A 14,122-nucleotide genomic window follows, 5' to 3' on the forward strand; every position below is an offset into this window, starting at 1 on the left:
AGCCTGAGAAAAATCCTGAAACAGAAAAACTAACCATCCAACAATATAGCATATGCTGTCAGGAATGAATGTCACAACATTCCGTCTGACATCCAAGCCCAGAACCATATGCTCAGTCTGTTTAGTTCCTGAACACAGACTGCTAAATTTGCTGTACTGTAAAAGACCAACCAGTCTCTACTTCAGTATCAGCTTACTGGAAGAACTGTCAAGACATCCAGTTTGACAATTTCACACTGCTCTTTTGGCCAGGTCTGATATGCTTTTTAAACCAGACTTCACTACATACTGAACTGAATTCATCAGCTTATTAAACAGTATGTGCTGTTGTTGATGAATGTCAAAACATTCTGATTGACATTCCAACAGAAGGCTATGTATCAGGTTTGTTATTAACTTGATTGGCAGACTGTAACACAACCTGAATTATGGCAGACAGGATTATAACATGCAGTAGGTAAACACACACAGGAAATTGTTAACCCAGTTCAGTCCAACATGACCTACATCTGGGGGCTACCAAGCCAGGAAGAAGATCCACTATTAGTAGTATCAATTCAGAGTTAAACTCCCCCGTTTACAACTCATCACTTAATCCCTACCCAATGCAATCTATACCTAGGAACTCCTAGATAGAAACCTCCAGTTTCCATTCCTATCACTACAAATACAATGTAATGTGAAAACACCTTGAACTTGCTTCACAGCTTCATTCAAGAACATAATCACTCTTGCCTACAGGCTTTGAGTGACAAACACTCTCAGGTTTACCACTGAGAAACACATGGTAACCTTCCCACAGATTGGGAGGTTTACCTTACACACACCCCTAAAAATTCATTCTAAGAGGCTTACAAAAACTAGATTACAATCAGCTATTTATAACCTAATCACCCAACTGGATTTGGGCCTTCAGAAAGTTGCAGCAGACTTGTTCTTTGCTGTTGCAACTTCAGCAGAAAAATTCTGCTACAAACAAGGTCTTCAAGTTCCTAAACTCTCTCCATATATATCTCCATGTTTAGAGCCTATATATATTCTGATTTAGTCTTCAAGACCTCCACATGGTAGTTAGGATATTCACCAGATATCCTTGCTGATCCCATGACATATACTGAATTAATTAATTCAGTCTTCTACACATGTGCGATGTCACAGACCTGATGTCGTGACATCGTACATGACATGTTGGTCCAGATGTTGAATTTCTTCAACCCAACATATTAAAACAACAGAGGTGGATACATTATTTGTTTTCTAAAATTAATGCCAATCCTGAGGTATCAACATGATTAATGTGTTAAATTACTTAACATGACATTATATTCTATAATTCTTATTATATCGATTGAGGAACTCACCCTTACAACTATTTTTCAGGTAACGAGTAGTGATTGAGTAGAAGCTAATGCTTGGAGTCTAGTGTAGTTTCCTTAGTGGGTCATGCTCTGATAGATGTAACATCGGGAGGGAACATTTTAATTGTGTTGTTGATGTTTGTTGAACCAGTTTACATGTAGTATGTTACATGTTTTGAATGATCGATTTGATCTCTATCCGCTGCGTATTGTGCAATACTTTATGTTTTGAGTTAAATAATGAGCATGACTAAATAGTATGACGAATGGTGCGAAAAAAATGTGTGACACCCTTAATTGCATGATTACTCTGATTTATATGTTGTTATTTTAATTAAATATTTGGGGTATTTTAGAAGGGTGTTACATGGCATACAAAAGGGTTTCTATGATAACAAAATAAAATTACATAATTGTCACATAGACACATTATTGGATGTGACCGACTATTTATACCATAAGCAAAAATGTCATACATTTTAAATTGTTGAGGAACTTAAATGATCCTTCATAAAATTATCTGACCAAAATTTATCCTTAGGACATTTTACGAGACCCCAAAAGGTATTAACCCATAAGTTTATTATACTTTAAAGAAACTATATTAATGTATATTACCACCGTTTTTTATTAAAAGTTGTTTTGGGAAAATATGTAACTAATTTTAAAAAATAGTAGATTTAATTCTCAATAAAACTTATTTTAATTAATTTTCATTTTTATTTTTGAGATTATTGTTTTTAGATACTCTTGTTCTATAATAAAAAATTCGTCAACAACAGGGTTCGAACCTGCGCGGGCGTAGCCTAATAGATTTCAAGTCTATCTCCTTAAACACTCGGACATATTGACTACATGCTTGCCCAAATTCTATAGAGTTTGTTCCTCTAATTTGCAAGTTTAATTAAATTTAAAAATTAATTTTGTGAAAAAATCATACTTATTTTTGAAATGGAGAAAAAAAACGTGTCATCTGTTTTCTAGCTTTATTTGTTTTAGGTTAATAACTTAATAAGGATCACAATAATACCTTAAATTTACAAGATAAACCATATTTTTTTTATTTTTTTTCCATTTTCCTTAATCATTATTAAATACGTCTCATTGGCAACCAAGTAAGTATTGAGTGACATTGACACTTCAATGAGTGATTTAGTGACGAAGAAATTGGTCATTATAAGATATATTTTGGAATTTAAATATTAAATTCAAATTATGCGTCATAAAATATATAGATAGTTTGAAATTTCTCATTATCATATAATATTTATTAAACAAAATGAAATGGCAACTACCATTATGTCCATCTAGAAGTTAAACCCATTAACCACTTCTCCCACCTCCATACACAAAATCATGTTGTTTGAGATTTAAAAGTGGGGTGCTTTATATTATGTATAGGTTAGAAACTCATTTCAGTTCTCTCTCTATCCATAAACAAAAAATGGAACATTTATCTATTATCATATATGAAGATTTCGCCTTCCCTTTTAAAAGAAGTCCTCAATAACCAATGATTAGCTTCACAACCTAAATTGGAAACAACATTAAAATGGAATAATAAACCAATTAAGTATTCTGGTCTCCCATCGCAGACATCCTTCAAAGCAATATAACCACGGCCATATGTTGCCACAATACCTCACACAAAACTTATTTTTCTTTAAATTTGGCTACGTATTGTTTCCCATCGTAAAGGGGTCTGAAATCTGACAATAACAACTTGACATTGGTTTCTCTAGTTCGTGTTATGGAAATATTCAAGCAACAAGAGAAATGACGTGAGCATCGGCGACACAGAAAAACTAATAATAAATTATTTTCTGTGACAAATTTTGATTTGTAGGGATGATTTTGAGTATCTGAGTTTTATATTTGTAAATTATGGGTTTGGGTTAATGAATTCGATTTTTTTAATCATTTTTTATGGGGGCATACACAAGGGTTTATATGATAACAAAATAAAATTACATAATTGTCACATAGACACATTATTGGATGTGACCGACTATTTATACCATAAGCAAAAATGTCATACATTTTAAATAATTGAGGAACTTAAATGATCCTTCATAAAATTATGTGACCAAAATTTATCCTTAGGACATTTTACGAGACCCCAAAAGGTATTAACCCATAAGTTTATTATACTTTAAAGAAACTATATTAATGTATACTTCCACCGTTTTTTATGAAAAGTTGTTTTGGGAAAATATTTTGTACAACAATGTAAGTCATTTTATTATATCAATAAATCATTAATGTTATTTTTCCTATTATACCCTTAAATATTTATTATTCTCTCTCTTTTTAATTATGTCAATTTGTTTTTCCAATACCATTAATGAAAGATAATTTTGTAAAATTCTTCATAATTTCTCTTTTTTATACCATAAATATTATATTTCTTAATACGTGTGAAAAGTCAAAAACAACTTATAATAAAAAACAGAGGGAGTATATCTTATAACTAAATATGTAACTAATTTTGAAAAATAGTAGATTTAATTCTCAATAAAACTTATTTTAATTAATTTTCATTTTTAATTTTGAGATTATTGTTTTTAGATACTCTTGTTCTATAATAAAAAATTCGTCAACAGCAGGGTTCAAACCTGCGCGAGCGAAGCCCAATAGATTTCAAGTCTATCTCCTTAACCACTCGGACATATTGACTACATGTTTGCCCAAATTCTATAGAGTTTGTTCCTCTAATTTGCAAGTTTAATTAAATTTAAAAATTAATTTTGTGAAAAAATCATACTTATTTTTGAAATGGAGAAAAAAAATGTGTCCTCTGTTTTCTAGCTTTATTTGTTTTAGGTTAATAACTTAATAAGGATCACAATAATACCTTAAATTTACAAGCTAAACCATATTTTTTTTCGTTTTTTTCATTTTCCTTAATCATTATTAAATACGTCTCATTGGCATCCAAGTAAGTATTGAGTGACATTGACACTTCAGTGAGTGATTTAGTGATGAACAAATTGGTCATTATAAGATATATTTTGGAATTTAAATATTAAATTCAAATTATGCGTCATAAAATATAAAGATAGTTTGAAATTACTCATTATCATATATTATTTATTAAACAAAATGAAATGGCAACTACCATTATGTCCATCTAGAAGTTAAACCCATTAACCACTTCTCCCACCTCCATACACAAAATCATGTTGTTTGAGATTTAAAAGTGGGGTGCTTTATATTATGTATAGGTTAGAAACTCATTTCAGTTCTCTCTCTATCCATAAACAAAAAATGGAACATTTATCTATTATCATATATGAAGATTTCGCCTTCCCTTTTCAAACAAGTCCAAAATAACCAATGATTAGCTTCACAAACTAAATTGGAAACAACATTAAAATGGAAAAATAAACCAATTAAGTATTCTGGTCTCCCATCGCAGACATCCTTCAAAGCAATATAACCACGGCCATATGTTGCCACAATACCTCACAAAAAACTTATTTTTCTTTAAATTTGGCTACGTATTGTTTCCCATCGTAAAGGGGTCTGAAATCTGACACTAACAACTTGACATTGGTTTCTCTAGTTCGTGTTATGGAAATATTCAAGCAACAAGAGAAATGACGTGAGCATCGGCGACACAGAAAAACTAATAATAAACTATTTTATGTGACAAATTTTGATTTGTAGGGATGATTTTGAGTATCTGAGTTTTATATTTGTAAATTATGGGTTTGGGTAAATGAATTCGATTTTTTTAATCATTTTTTATGAGGGCATACACAAGGGTTTCTATGATAACAAAATAAAATTACATAATTGTCACATAGACACATTATTGGATGTGACCGACTATTTATACCATAAGCAAAAATGTCATACATTTTAAATAGTTGAGGAACTTAAATGATCCTTCATAAAATTATGTGACTAAAATTTATCCTTAGGACATTTTACGAGACCCCAAAAGGTATTAACCCATAAGTTTATTATACTTTAAAGAAACTATATTAATGTATATTACCACCGTTTTTTATTAAAAGTTGTTTTGGGAAAATATGTAACTTATTTTGAAAAATAGTAGATTTAATTCTCAATAAAACTTATTTTAACTAATTTTCATTTTTATTTTTGAGATTATTGTTTTTAGATACTCTTGTTCTATAATAAAAAATTCATCAACAGCAGGGTTCGAACCTGCGTGGGCAAAACCCAATAAATTTCAAGTCTATCTCCTTAACCACTCGGACATATTGACTACATGTTTGCCTTAATTCTATAGAGTTTGTTCCTCTAATTTGCAAGTTTAATTAAATTTAAAAATTAATTTTGTTAAAAAATCATACTTATTTTTGAAATGGAGAAAAAAAATGTGTCCTCTCTTTTCTAGCTTTATTTGTTTTAGGTTAATAACTTAATAAGGATCACAATAATACCTTAAATTTACAAGCTAAACCATATTTTTTTTCTTTTTTTTTTCATTTTCCTTAATCATTATTAAATACGTCTCATTGGCATCCAAGTAAGTATTGAGTGACATTGACACTTCAGTGAGTGATTTAGTGACGAACAAATTGGTCACTATAAGATATATTTTGGAATTTAAATATTAAATTCAAATTATTCGTCATAAAATATATAGATAGTTTGAAATTTCTCATTATCATATAATATTTATTAAACAAAATGAAATGGCAACTACCATTATGTCCATCTAGAAGTTAAACCCATTAACCACTTCTCCCGCCTCCATACACAAAATCATGTTGTTTGAGATTTAAAAGTGGGGTGCTTTATATTATGTATAGGTTAGAAACTCATTTAAGTTCTCTCTCTATCCATAAATAAAAAATGGAACATTTTTTTGTCTATATTATCAAATGTGGATTCATTTATCTATTATCATATATGAAGATTCCGCCTTCCCTTGGCAAACAAGTCCTCAATAACCAATGATTAGCTTCACAAACTAAATTGGAAACAACATTAAAATGGAAAAAATAAACCAATTAAGTATTCTGGTCTCCCATCGCAAACATCCTTCAAAGAAATATAACGACGGTCATATGTTGCCACAATACCTCACCAAAAACTTATTTTTCTTTAAATTTGGCTACGTAGTGTTTCCCATCGTAAAGGGGTCTCAAATCTGAACTTAACAACTTGACATTGGTTTCTCTAGTTCGTGTTATGGAAATATTCAAGCAACAAGAGAAATGACGTGAGCGTCGGTCACACAGAAAAACTGATAATAAATTATTTTGTGACAAATTTTGATTTGTAGGGATGATTTTGAGTATCTAAGTTTTATATTTGTAAATTATTGGGTTAGGTTAATGAATTCGATTTTTTTAATCATTTTTTATGGGGCATACACAATGGTTTCTATGATAACAGATTGCACATGCTTGGCATAATGTGCATAGGAAAGGATATCTTATAACTAAATATGTAACTAATTTTGAAAAATACTAGATTTAATTCTCAATAAAAATTATTTTAATTAATTTTTATTTTTGAGATTATTGTTTTTAGATACTCTTGTTCTATAATTAAAAATTCGTTAACAGCAAGGTTTGAACCTGCGCGAGCAAAGCCCAATAGATTTCAAGTCTATCTCCTTAACCACTCGGACATATTGACTACATGCTTGCCCAAATTCTATAGAGTTTGTTCCTCTAATTTGCAAGTTTAATTAAATTTAAAAATTAATTTTGTGAAAAAATCATACTTATTTTTGAAATGGAGAAAACAAATGTGTCCTTTGTTTTCTAGCTTTATTTGTTTTAGGTTAACTAGCGTTCAAACGGGCACTCCCGTGCCCGTCTGCCCGCTTTTTTTAATGCGCACATCGTAGAGGAAAATAAATATTTGTTTTCTTTTTATGAGGTTTTTACTGTAGGTCGCATTAAAAATAATATTAATACATTTTGAAAATGGTAAATAAAGATATTCAAAATTACATCGAAACTTGCAATGTAATATTGATACGGTGTAATCAATGACGTTCTTTAAGAGGAATGCCGAACATGAAATCTCTATTCGAAGTATTTTCTTTTTCCCTGCAATTGTTTTCCGTAGTAAAGAAAAAATGTAAGACTCTTAAATTAGACTTTTTTTAAAGAAAAAGATAGTAAAAATATTAGTAAGTAGTGTAATATAGCTTTTGCTTACCTTATAAAGATTCGAATCAATTCTTCGTACATCCCTTTATCAATGCGCTCTTGAGATTTAAAAAACTACAAATACATGATGAAATGTCATATTATAAAAGAAATACATTCAGAACACTTGACTCGTTTGAATATAATATGGTTTATTGCGACTCAAATAATACCTGGAGAATGGAGATACTTTGTTTTAGTCTAGATTTCGTAGAACAACAATTATGACTTGTTTCTGAATTACCTGGATTTCTGGTAAATAAGAAAAACAATGGAGTTAGTAAATATATATGGTTTTATTTATATAAACCATAAATAGCAGTTAAATTCATGCATTCAAAAATAATCTAGAGTAAATATATTCTTAAATGAATTAAATAAAAACCTCTCCATCCTTTGAGATATTATTTCTCTTTTCACCATTTTCCAAAGTTGTGTTTTATCTGTTATTACCATGGAGCTCCAACCGATGGAGTAAATTTCAAACGTTTGACCTGTTTCAATGAGGAGGATAAAAATGTTAGTGAAAGAGTGATGAAAGTGCAAGAATTTCTTCCATACGTATTACGGAAAAGATAAATACACCTTATTGTCGAGTTTGCCGATGGATGAAATACTTTGTTCATCCTTCCACGTGTTCCATTTATCTTCAAAGTCTGTTATCTAAAATTTATTGCATAAGAATAGTGAGAATAACTATCACCCCATTTATATCTAACATAAAAGCATAAAATAAATGATTAAGTATAACTTACTTTCATGTCGAAGCAAGTTTCAACATTCTTTCGTCTCAACTCCCTACATAATTGGAAGATTTCATCGTGTTCTAGTTTGGCTGTATATTAAAGCAAAAGAAAATTATATTTAGTTATTATTTATCTATGATATAAATAATACAATATAAGCTTGGTATGTCGTGTAACCAAAATGGGAATCAACGTGTGAGCAATTTTTTCAATGTACTTAATAAATACCTGCGGGTGCGATAAAAGAATTTGTTTGTAGACTACATTTTTTGTGTAGTCACCATCTTCTCCTTTCAATTTTCCTTCCCTGGTTAAAACTCTTGTTGTAGTCTGTGAAACACCCCTGGATAAAGCCACATATAACTGTCCATGACTAAAAACATGTCGTGGAAGATATATTCCAACATTTGGAATGGTTTGTCGTTGTGATTTATTTATTGTAATTGCAAAACTTAGTCGCACAGGAAACTGCTTTCTACTAAGGACAAAAGGCAGTCCATCACTTGCAGATGTTTTTATTTTAATTCTAGGCAAAAAAGCACGTTTTCCTGCATTGCTTCCTGTCAGGATTTCCACATCCAACATATTCATAAATAAACCACGACATAATAACCGGGTCCCATTACACAATCCATATCTAGGATCTAGATTTCGTAACAACATCAATGGTGCACCCTTTTTTATCTTTAGAATATGAGGTGGCAAACTACCTTGTGCAATTGAGTTTAAGAATTCTTGCTGGTATAAATTATGATTATCTCCTTCAACCTCGTCAAACGATAACAAATTATGTTCTTCTCCTGGAAACTGATCGATAATCATATCATTCAATTTCTGGACATCATCATTTGTTGGTGTCAAAATAGCTCTTTGTACCATATATGGGGCATCCCAACCATGCAATTCTAGATCAGGAAAAATATGTTGGATAAGTACTTGTATGGAATGTTCACCTTCCCATGGGATTGCAATATGTAAAGGTAACCTCACCATGTCATCTGGTTTGGTAGGTTCGACACCATCACCAATGCGAATAAGAAATTCTGCAAACTCTTGATCATGCAATGATCGCATATTTTGACGCAAATGCAAAATCTTGGTATGATTCCATAAATGAGACTGAACAATACACGCTGAAATCATTTGTGCCTTAGTACCTTTTCTTAGAACAGGAAGAACTTGACGAAAATCCCCCCCCATGATCAGAACTTTTCCACCAAATGGAGCACTGTTGCTACAAATGTCTTGTAATGATCGATCTAAGGCTTCCAAATAATTTTTGTTTGTCATTGGTGCTTCATCCCAAATTATTGCGGCAGCAACTCTAATGAGATTTGCAAGATCCTTTTGCTTTTCAATACCACAAATGGAACTCGGTTGAATATCAATAGGTATCTTAAATCGAGAGTGTGCAGTCCTACCATCGGGTAACAATGTTGCAGCTATACCAGATGATGCAGTTGCTAAGACAATTTCTCCTTTACTTCTTAAACTTGCCATTAATGTTCTATAAAGGAATGTTTTACTTGTTCCTCCCGGACCATCAACAAAAAATACCCCACTGTGTTTTTGAACAATTACATTCATAATGGTGTTGAATGCAATCATTTGATCATTATTTAACTTAGCAATAGATTCAATATCTTCATTGGGGATATCAATCGCTAACTCCTCTTGTATGATACTTGGAACTTCACCTCTGTCTATTGTATTAGGGGGTAAAGATGGGAGATCATAATCATCAATCTTTTTACCGTGCAGGTTTAAGAGTTCATTCAAGTCCTTCAACAACATATTAGTTAAGTTTGATTCCACAACATTGTTAGCTGTTTGATAATCCTCTACCATATGTGTAAAAAACTCATTCCAAAGGCCTCTAACATCAGTAGGTTCACAAAATATTAAAATCGTCACGAATAACCTTCGTAAAGCATATGGCATTCGGATACTCGTAGTCTCAACCAAACAATCACGAATACTATGATCAGTCTCTAGAAATCCCCTATCCTCGGCTGATTTTTTGAATGTACTGAAAGTCATGCCATTATTTGTAAGAAGATATTCCCAACTGGTTGGACCTATGACATGCGATAACAACAGTTGCAAGTAAAACTTATCTCCCTCCGAAGGTGATACCGTATAGATTCTCCCGATAACTTTTCTTGTTGATCGCCTACGATGCCATTCCATATCCCACTTGTTCCAACAATAATGCTCTGGAATCTCTCTATACAGATACTTTCTTGCTTGTGGATCTTGTAGATTCAATGCAAAGAATTGTGTGAGCATTGTTTTGGAGTTGCGTTCATTATTTAACACATCTGCAATTTGCTGATGATCATAAAAGCGCACTTGATGGCGGTTCGGCAAGTGGATCTGCAATCTTTCAACCGAAGGATATAATCGATAAAGAGTGAATCGAAACATTTTCCATAATGCCTCGGGAGCACAAATCCATCTTGCATCAACATATTGCTGAACTTCATCCATGTATGATCCTTTATGAACCTCCATAGCCACACGATCAGGGCCCTTGTACACATATTTGTATAGATACTTGATACTTTTAATGCTACTGCAAATCTCTACATTGATGTGACAGTCATACTTTAATAGTAACCAAGGGTTATAAGGAACCACCCATATATTATCGACAGACCTATCTATACCTAACGATACAAACTCATCAAACCTTCTCCTATACTCGGGATATGAGTCAGTGCCTTGACGTGTTTCATCCAAGAACTGTTTGGGATACCTTTTTTTACAATGTCCGTCTTTCATACATGGAGACTTTCGGTTGATTATGCCGCAAGGTCCGTGGATCATATGTCTTACAACAGCTTCATGCAACTATGGTTCACATTCTAATTTAGGTATTTCTGCTCTTACAATACTATCATAATCTTTTGGGTCACGCAACTTATCGTTACTTTCTAAGACCAATAACATATGCACATGCGGCAGTCCTCGCTTTTGAAATTCAGTGACATACATGTAGCTTTTAAGTTTACCCAAGACTCCTTTATTAATAACATCATCCTTCAATTTCTCAAATTTCGAACGAAATATTCTTGTTAGCAAATCTGCACGATCTTGTGGTGTTTAAAAAGGCAAAAGTTCTGATGTTATCTCACTCCAAGAAGGATTGCATGTCATTGTTAGAAAAATATCTGGTTTACCGCCATTAAGAACAATAGCCATGCCATTTTCATAACGTTGTGTCATGTCTCGACGACTGCCAATAAATGATGATGGCAATATTGTTCTTTTTCCAATGTTCTCTATGATGATTCATGAAATGCATTAGTATTAGAATATATGAATTGTTAGCATTAGAAGTACAACTAATTATTAATCCAAAACTGTATATTTATGCTATATGAATTTGTACCTGCATTAGTTTCACCAACATGCAAAGCATCATGTAAACCTTGGTACAATTCAGAACGTATATCACTTTGGTGCTCTTTAATCCACCTTAATCTCCCTGATTCAATTTTGACATAATTGTCTACAACATATTGTTACAACAGTCGACCCACATTTAACAACATTGATTGATCATTTGGGCGAATCTACAGTTGATTGAAAAAAATGTCGGTGTTAAATGTAAAGTTTTTTAAACAACGCTTAGCTAAGTAGGTTATCTACTAAAATTAATCCAAATTTACCTGAAGCATGTAACTGTAATATGCTCGACATGACACTCTTCGTCCATTGCAATTTGTTGTGTTGATGTCCCAACCATGCGTCCCAAATGGAAACAATACAGGGTATTGCAAAGGATCATAATATCCTTTTGTCTCTTGAACTTTCTTGAGATTTCCATCACAACGAATGACATTAATATCCCTTCCATAATCCATAGAATCTGCATCACATCCAACAATAATTGCCGCAACTTGTTCAACAATTGGAAGATTGTATTGATGGTGATTACGTGGACGCTCTTTAAGTATGAGGCTACATTCACTGATATTTGGAAGTATTGAAAGTTGCTTGAACCTAATTACAAAAGGATTAAACTGATGGAGCATTTTCTGTAATTTGTGAACTACATTTTGGTGCAGCTGTGGATTTTCCTGCATTCTATTATGTAGCTCGTTATCAGTGTCGTAGATGTATAGTTGTAAGAAACGCGGTCTGACACCCTCATTTGGATAGAAACCTCCTATGTTATGGTAAAAAGCACCTTGAGCACGAAATGTGTATATACCACGACCAGATGCAAGAATATTCTCATCAACATGAACACCAATTGAAGTGAATGAAACCACATGGTTATAACTTCGAATATGTTGCCTAAAATGTTTTCCTTCAGCTGAACCATCCAAAAATAATTGTTGCAATACTATAGGAGCATCAACTCGTGAGAATGATACCTTTCCACCATTACAACACGTGTCACGTGATTCATGATGAAACAATCTTGCATTGCAGTGTCTACAGGTAAATGGATGAGGCAACCGGGCTTTTGCCATCATCATATTATTTTTGAAATTTCGAGCAATATTGTGCTTTGCTCGAAAAGCATGTCCTGATTCTACAGGCAGGAGTTTGATATTGATTACTAAATATTATCCAAAATCTAAAATACAAATAAAAAATATATGCAAGATGCCTCAATTATTATATTTTAATATTGCATGATTTGAATTTTACGTCACATGAGCAAATGCTACATTTATTTGAAGCAAAATTTTTACGAACATACCTTGAGGACGACGTGATAATGCACCATTTTCTCTGGCATCCATGTTAACATATGATATTACTGCATCCTCTAAAGCTTCATCAACATCCATATCATCTGATACAAAAATAATAATTAATATATATACATTTGTAAAAATTAATACTCGCATACTTAGAACTATATCACTTATACCTGTATCGGATTGACTCGTGATGTTTTGTTGATTAGGTGATGTACAATTATGATCTGCGGGTTTAATTACATAAAATAAGATATGGCGAAAGCGAACAAAATTATGAAATGTAACGTATAATATATATATTGATCATCACCAACCAAGTGCAACATCATTAACATGTGTAATTCTACTTGGACCAGCTTCACTGTCATGAGTTCCTTGAAAGTGTGATCTTGGAAAAGTCATATTTGTAAAATTTTGAAATGGAACTCTCGACTGACTGTTTATATGGCGAGATGTTTGAGCTTGTTTCTCTTGCTCTTTTCGCCGCCTATAATTTTCACGTCGTCTTGACAAATTGTTTTCTCTCTGCTCGTTGCTCATATTTTGTCTCCTCTTCCTTTCATTTTCGGCCCTTCTTGACCTCTGTTGTTGACTTGATATTTGACGGATATTATTTTCCATTTTATTAATGTAATTGTCAACTGGAAACTATACCGAATCCTCTACAAAAACAATTGATCGAAAACTGATATATCATCAGAAGATGATTTGATATAAATTTTCTTCTTCAATCACTACATATTATAGACTAAATAAAATTAATTATGCATGTTATAAGTTATCTATACCTATATATAGATGGCATAATTTATCTTTAGTTAGTTCTTTTTAAATAAATAACACAATATAATTAAAAAAATTGTGTACTTGGTAATGATTTTCATACTATGTACTTGGTAATTATTTTCATATTTAGATGCATAAATATTACACAGTATCAAAAATATTTATTTCATCTTCATCTTTACCGTAAAATTAAAATTAGAAAAAAATTGTATTCTATAAGAGAGAACAAAGTCAAAATGCAATGCAAAATAAATATGAAAAAGCATATCACAAAATTGATTATACAAAATTGTAAATAAAATAGTTTAAATGATGGGAAAACTACATAGAATAATCAAAATGCACGTAATAATGAATTCCGGATATAT

The 14,122-nt window shown here is 31.9% G+C and overlaps 1 protein-coding gene and 4 non-coding genes across 5 annotated transcripts; all 5 read right to left on the bottom strand.

Annotated features, from left to right (window-relative positions):
* Positions 1-2,128: 2,128 nt before the first annotated feature.
* TRNAS-UGA (transfer RNA serine (anticodon UGA)) lies at positions 2,129-2,210 on the bottom strand. Its single transcript has one exon. It is a non-coding gene; the product is annotated as a tRNA-Ser (tRNA).
* Positions 2,211-3,952: 1,742 nt separating this feature from the next.
* TRNAS-UGA (transfer RNA serine (anticodon UGA)) lies at positions 3,953-4,034 on the bottom strand. Its single transcript has one exon. It is a non-coding gene; the product is annotated as a tRNA-Ser (tRNA).
* Positions 4,035-5,513: 1,479 nt separating this feature from the next.
* On the bottom strand, positions 5,514-5,595 carry TRNAS-UGA (transfer RNA serine (anticodon UGA)). The gene has a single exon. It is a non-coding gene; the product is annotated as a tRNA-Ser (tRNA).
* Positions 5,596-6,898: 1,303 nt separating this feature from the next.
* Positions 6,899-6,980, bottom strand: TRNAS-UGA (transfer RNA serine (anticodon UGA)). Its single transcript has one exon. It is a non-coding gene; the product is annotated as a tRNA-Ser (tRNA).
* Positions 6,981-7,335: 355 nt separating this feature from the next.
* On the bottom strand, positions 7,336-12,338 carry LOC127078411 (uncharacterized). The gene is made up of 10 exons (XM_051018871.1): positions 11,996-12,338; positions 11,642-11,761; positions 11,430-11,531; positions 11,140-11,333; positions 8,780-10,992; positions 8,529-8,725; positions 8,257-8,336; positions 8,087-8,164; positions 7,512-7,576; positions 7,336-7,399 (listed from the first exon to the last, which is right to left on the bottom strand). The coding sequence occupies exons 1-10, from the start codon at positions 12,336-12,338 to the stop codon at positions 7,336-7,338; spliced, it is 3,456 nt and encodes a 1,151-aa protein (XP_050874828.1).
* Positions 12,339-14,122: the final 1,784 nt, after the last annotated feature.

This window comes from Lathyrus oleraceus, chromosome 5 (genome assembly GCF_024323335.1).
Source record: "Lathyrus oleraceus cultivar Zhongwan6 chromosome 5, CAAS_Psat_ZW6_1.0, whole genome shotgun sequence".
NCBI lineage: Eukaryota > Viridiplantae > Streptophyta > Magnoliopsida > Fabales > Fabaceae > Lathyrus > Lathyrus oleraceus.

Coding starts and splice junctions, on each gene's coding strand:
- LOC127078411 (XM_051018871.1), bottom strand. CDS start 12,338: ATGCAGGAAAATCCACAGCTGCACCAAAATGTAGTTCACAAATTACAG. Junction 11,762..11,995: donor GTTTCCATTTGGGACGCATG/GTTGGGACATCA, acceptor AATATGTTGTAG/ACAATTATGTCAAAATTGAA. Junction 8,726..8,779: donor GCAGGAAAACGTGCTTTTTT/GCCTAGAATTAA, acceptor TTTTGTCCTTAG/TAGAAAGCAGTTTCCTGTGC.